Source organism: Pongo pygmaeus, chromosome 9 (assembly GCF_028885625.2).
Source record: "Pongo pygmaeus isolate AG05252 chromosome 9, NHGRI_mPonPyg2-v2.0_pri, whole genome shotgun sequence".
NCBI lineage: Eukaryota > Metazoa > Chordata > Mammalia > Primates > Hominidae > Pongo > Pongo pygmaeus.
In genome coordinates this window covers 128152458-128158457 of record NC_072382.2, presented here as the reverse complement: position 1 = coordinate 128158457, position 6000 = coordinate 128152458, and the positions used below count along the sequence as shown (strand labels likewise).

At 51.8% G+C, this 6000-nt stretch overlaps 1 protein-coding gene across 1 annotated transcript in view; it reads right to left on the bottom strand.

Moving 5' to 3' along the window:
• Positions 1–634: 634 nt before the first annotated feature.
• DCPS (decapping enzyme, scavenger) overlaps positions 635–6000 on the bottom strand; it is a 42400-nt gene continuing 37034 nt past the window's right edge. Inside the window, exons 5-6 of the mRNA XM_054441565.2 lie at positions 2983–3093; positions 635–1041 (exon numbers count right to left, since the gene is read on the bottom strand). Coding sequence (XP_054297540.2) covers positions 775–1041; positions 2983–3093 — 378 coding nt within the window. The 3' untranslated portion in view covers positions 635–774. The remainder of the gene's footprint in view (positions 1042–2982; positions 3094–6000) is intronic.

Here is a 6000-nt window from a genome sequence, read left to right as displayed (position 1 = left end):
CCGGGCTTTTGTATTCAACTGCAACCATATCATTTGCCCTTGCTGATTCACTGTTTTGCACTTCATCTTCTGGCTGCTTCACGTGAGTCTGTTTTGTCTTCCTGCCGAGATAAAAACTCAAGGCTGAGGACTGGCTGACCAAATAACAGCAAGGCAGGCTTTTCGGGCTTGCATAATCTGATTCTTATTAAAACCCGCCCATTTCCAGGCACCAAGCCCCTATCCTCGTCAACAAGAAGTTTATCAACAGGGTTGAGTGACTCACAGGGAGGTGTGACCTCACTGCTGGAAGGAGGAAGTGCCATCAGAAACCTGTATAGATAATTTCCTGAAAGGTTCCAAGTTTGGTTTTTTGGGGAACTCCTCAAGGAGAGGTGGATGGCAGGGGAAGGAGGAGGGGAGAAGGGGAGGAGCAGAATAAGGAGTACCAACAGGAGAGGCACAGAGTGGGGACAAGGAAACCACCATGGACGGTGAGCCCTGGGGCTTGGAGAAGGCCCTCGGCACCCTTCCAGGGCAGCTCAGTTGAAACCACCACCTGGAGACTTTCCACCATTCTCAAGGCCTTCCCACAGGTTCTACCCACCCACTCTCCCCCACCATCTGCCTGCCTCCCAGGCCACGCTGTCCACACTGAGTGAGCCCGCTAGTTTATTCACTACTAGGAATAAGCCGGTACAAAATACATTTTTAGAAAATTCACTTGGAGATAAAAAATCTTGTCCCCACTCCTCCCCCAATCCTACACATCTGTGCTCTTCTGCCTGAGTTAATTCAGCTTTGCTGAGCCTCCTGCAAGAGCTTGAGCAGGGGGTCGTCAGCCCTGAGGGCGAAGGTGAGCGTGCGCTGCTGGTAGTGCCTGGGGTCACACTCCAGGTTCTCGATCACCTCAGCCAGCAGGTGGGCCCGCTCCACGCCCGAGCCGGGGGCCTCGAAGCCCAGGGCGGTGAAGTGCACGTGCAGGTGGTAATAGGAGGGCAGGTAGTGCAGGTAGATGCGCAGATGGTCTCCCTTCACCCGGTAGCGCTGCAGGATGGCCTCCTGATGAGACAGGGACAGGCAGGTCAGGAGTCACCGTGCTGCCTGAGGCCCGGCGCCATGTCCCCACCTAGACCCTCCTCCCATATGAATCCCGGGTTGGCCTGGGACAGCTCATAAAAACCCTCCAAACAGCTCTCTGCCTGCTGTCTGCTTCAGCTTCCTCTGTCTTCTAGTCTAGGAAATCCACAAGTGCAGGTAACAGCAGCAAAGCTGAGGCTCTTTCTCCCAAAAGAAGGGGGGAGCGGCCTCAATCAGCATTCCCCACCCCAACGTGGAAAAAACACTGGCTTCCTCAAACAGTTGCTGCTGGGAATCTTGGAAGGCCCAGTGTCTACAGACAGGCCCCAGATTCCGAAGGCTATGGGGACTTTCATCATTTAGAAGCATTTAATCAGTCAGGAAGTGGATGGGAGGAAGCCTCATTCTCTCTTTTAGCATAGGATAGGGTGGAGCTTGGAAACAATGAAGCTGGGGATGGGGCTATGCTGGGAACTTGGTGAAAGAGCAGGGACTGTGGAAGGGGTGTGGGAGGGGCTGCTCCCACACAGACCTGGCGAAGTCTCAGTGGGCTCCTTGCAGAAGAGGAAAGCATTGACTTTGGCCCTGGCTCCCTTTGCCCACCTCCACCTTGCTCAGGGGTGGGTCTTTTTCTACCAACCTCCACCTTCAGGAGCCTGCAAGGCATGGAATTAAGCGGAGACGCTCATCTCCATTGTGGGCAAATCCCTGAGGTGGTCAGAGGTGAAGAGAAAAATACTAGGGCCTCAGTGGGCTCAGTATATACCCTGGAACTGTGTTCTGCATTTGGAGCTCACCCCAGGAATCCCTGCAGCAGGGCGAGACCAGGGCCAAGGCACCCGAGGGGCTTCCTGGAGTAAGTGAGGTCTGTCTGCCAGGGTGGAGCTGTCTGAGCTGCTAGGAAAGGTCAAAGTGTTGGCCTGGCATCTCCCTAAGAGAAAAACACCATTCTCTGCCATTTGTAATATCCAGAGACTGCTTCAGGATCTGAACAAGTCACCCCACAAAGATAAAGGCAGCCGAAGGGTGGTGCCATGTGTCAGCAGGAGGGAAGACAGATTGGGGCCCAGCAGCAGGGGGAAGCTGGGTGTGGAGGGAGGAAAGAGACTTTCCTCCAGGTCTGCATTAACACCTCGAAACATCACTGGTCAAAAAGGGGCAAACCTCTCTCCTGGCTGGGCATCGTTGTGACTGCTAGCTCTGGCGTGTTAGGCAGATCATCACACTTCAGAGTGGAAAAAAGACTGAGACGCAGCCCCTTAGGATGGTGGATTTAGAAGGGATCCAACTAGATAATGTGGTTCAGGGAGGTGAAGTGACCTGCCCCCGGCCACTCAGCTGGTTAGGGTCCAAATGTCAGGCCAGGACCACACCCAAGATTCTAGACACTCTTCCCCCATCTCCCCCTGCTCCTGGGCTCTGTTTAGAGCCCCGATAATTTCATTCAATTCAACAAATGTCCCAGAGAGAAAGTATCCCAGAACACCAGGTGCTACAGAATTCAGCCTGTCTTCAATCTAGACAAGGAGACACACGTGTACACACATATCGAAGTCACGTGCCCATACTCCCAAGAAACTCTGGCATGATGTGGTTGTCATGGTTGTCATGAGAGAGACAGGTGATCCTGGAGTAGGAGGGGCCAGGACTTAAGGACCAGAGTCTATGGGGTGAGGGGTGGAAGTGCATCCCAGATGGAGAAAGGCCGGGGAAGGCGTGTGAGGGTGAGGAAAGGTGGCAGGACCAGGGACAAAGAGCCCTGCTCTTCAACCTCAAGAGCCTAATGGGGTCCCCAAGACTGGCATCCAGAGAGAAGTCTCTCCAAGATGGACTCTGGGAAGGGTGAGGAAAGGGGCCCAGGAACACACTGGAATCTGAGTCTAATTTCTCTGAGCTTCCACGTGGTTTGGTGAAGCCACTCACCTGCCCCTGGTGGAGGATGTTCCTGAGCAGCGGCAGGTGCTCCGGGGTAAGGTCGCGTAGGGATCTGATGCCCCGGCGATGGCAGATGGCGATCAAGTATAGGTCATCGAGCTGCATAGAGAGCAAGGGGAGACCAGGCTCAGCGGGGAACAGACCTGGGGAGACTGCCAACCCTGGAGTTCTCATGTAAGCCAGGAAGCACCCACCCCTGAGGCCTACAGCGCCAGGAGAAACCCCACAGGGCATCCACATACCCCGGGCGTGTGGGATGGTCTTAAGTAGCAGGCCTACTGTGTACGCTTCTTGCTAGAGAATACCATGTAAGAGTTCTTTTTTTTTTTTTTTTTTGGACAGAGTCTCGCTCTGTCGCCCAGGCTGGAGTGCAGTGGCGCAATCTTGGCTCACTGCAACCTCCGCCTCCCGGGTTCAAGCGATTCTTCTGCCTCAGCCTCCCAAGTAGCTGGGACTACAGGTGCGTGCCACCATGCTCGGCTCTTTTTTTTTTTTTTTTTGTATTTTTAGTAGAGATGGGGTTTCACCATATTGGCCATGCTGATCTCAAACTCCTGACCTCATGATCCGCCTGCCTCGGCCTCCCAAAGTGCTGGGATTACAGGCGTGAGCCACTGCGCCCAGCAGAGAGTTCTATATACTCACTCCCCAGAGCTGTCATGGGCAGGGAGCCAGGAGGTTCAAGAAAGAGCAAGGGCAACTCTCTCCCTCCGAGAGTTTAGTCTCATCGCATGTATGCAAGTAGCTCTACTGTAAGACACAAAATAATCCCAGCGCAGGAGGAAGGAAAGACTCTAGCTACCTGGATGAACCCAGGAAGGCCTCCTGGAAGAGAAGGCAGAGGATCAGGTCTAGAAAAAAAGGAAGAATTTGGAGAAAGGATATTCAGGTAGAGGAAACAGAGCAAAGGCTCGGAGGCAAGAATGTATAGGGTACGAATGTATAGGGCATAGAATGTATATGTAAGGGGAGAGGAAGCAACTTGATTTGTCTGGAGTCAAGGCCCATGAAGGGTGGAGTGGGGTTTGAAGGCTAAGAAGGGAGCCAAGGGCCAGCTCAGCAGCACACACAACACCAGGGCAGTTAGCTTGTTTCTCTCTTCCCCTATTGCACAGGACACCTTCCTGATGACCTTCCTGCTGTGCTTCCTGAGCACAGCCTGGCTGAAAACCTGGAGGTCACAACAGTACAAAGAATCAAAGTCAAGATCTTGTGACAGAGAGCAAATGAACTCTTCCTCTTGCCGAGAAAACCCACCCGGCACCTAAACCCCGGCCTTGCCTGGTAATTCCATGCACGCGCCTGGCAGGCCCCAGACACCAAGGCTCTGAGGGGCCAGGCATGGGGAGAACCCAGCAGTGCCCTGCCCTGCAGTCTGAGCTACCAGATTCCTTGTGGAGATAATTTGAGGACATGACTCACCCAACCACATTTCCTGGGGCCTCAAATCGAAAATTCAGGATGGGCTTTTCTATATGACTGGCTGATATCCAACTATGCCATGGTCTTTACATGCCATGAACATTCTTTCCTGCCAGAGTTCTAAGAATCTGTGTTCTCTGCCTTAGACCTTCTGCAGATGAGCCCACAGGAAGCTCCGCGTGTAGCTGAGCTGCATGCACCAGGCCTCAGTTTGCCCCAAGTCCCCTGTGTACTCTCTCACTTTGGACCTAGGAGTCCAAAGAGAAGCCCAGAAACAAAATTGCTTGAACTTGAATTTTGTGTGTGTGTGCACGCACGTGTGCACGTGGTGGTGAATGTGTATGTTTTCAGCTGTTCTGTGTGTCACTGTCACCGAACTCCCAAATAATAGTAACATTTGTTTTAGATGATGTCTGCTGACAAATCACAAACATGACGCTAACTCGCAACTCTCTGCTCCACTGGCACAGAACAGGGCATGGAGCCTGGTGCTGGGTGTCAGCCCATGGTGTTGGGTGTCAGTTCACAGGCTGGGTAAGGGAGGGAAAATAATCCATTCTTTGATATTAGACATGACCTAAAATTTCCTGCTGGCAGCCAAAGGGCCTCCTCGCTCAGAGAAGTGATCTGAAAAAAGCTAGGCCGGGGCAGGAGAGGGCCTCAGGCTGGCGCCCCAGAAGGTGGCCCATCAGTCACTCTGGGAAGACAGATAGACATCGTCAGTCTCTTTTTACAAGTCAAGACAGTAAAATCAAACTAATAGTTTCCTGGCAGGAGGAAAGAGAATTGCTGGAGCTTTGGAGAGCCATCTCTTAACCTCTGGGGTGACTCAAAGGAAGAGTTGCCTGGTCTGAGAACTTTAGACCAAAGAACTTCAATCATGTGAACTGAAAATGCATGTGTATTCATATACACATGTACATATATGTTTATATACCCAATATAGAAAGGTTACCAGAGACAAAGAAATAGCGACAATAGTTGTTTCGGGAAAGGGAGAGGAAGGGCTGCGGCGTGAGGGAGCACACTCTCACTGGATAGCCTCTGTACTGTGTGCATTTTTACCACATGCGTGAACTAAACCTACAAGAAAATAAACAAATAAAAAAAAGAACACACAGGTGATCCTTTAAGAGAGCAGAAGAAGGGATGTTATAACTTCTAAGGAGGCACAGTCTCTAGCAAACAGGCACCTGATAAATATATGTTGAATGGATGAAAAAATGGATTATCTCTTTAATTCAGGGCCATCGGTTTGGAGACAGTAACTTCCAGGACCAGTGGCAGGAGGAGATTCAAGGTGGCTAGGAAAGCTCCTCAAAGCAAACACCAGGGTGCCTCCCTATCCCCAGCCCTTCCCTGTCCCAAAGACAAAGGATAGAAGCCCGGGTATGGCCTATCTTCCTGCTGGATACATTGCCTAATTCAAAGAGAGCTACCAATTCAGTGCTGTCACAAGTCAAAGATTTGAGACGCTAAAATACAGCATCATCAAAAGTCAAGTAAGAATTAAGGCCGGGCGCGGTGGCTCACGCCTGTAGTCCCAGCTACTTGGGTTGCTGAGGCATGAGAATTGCTTGAACC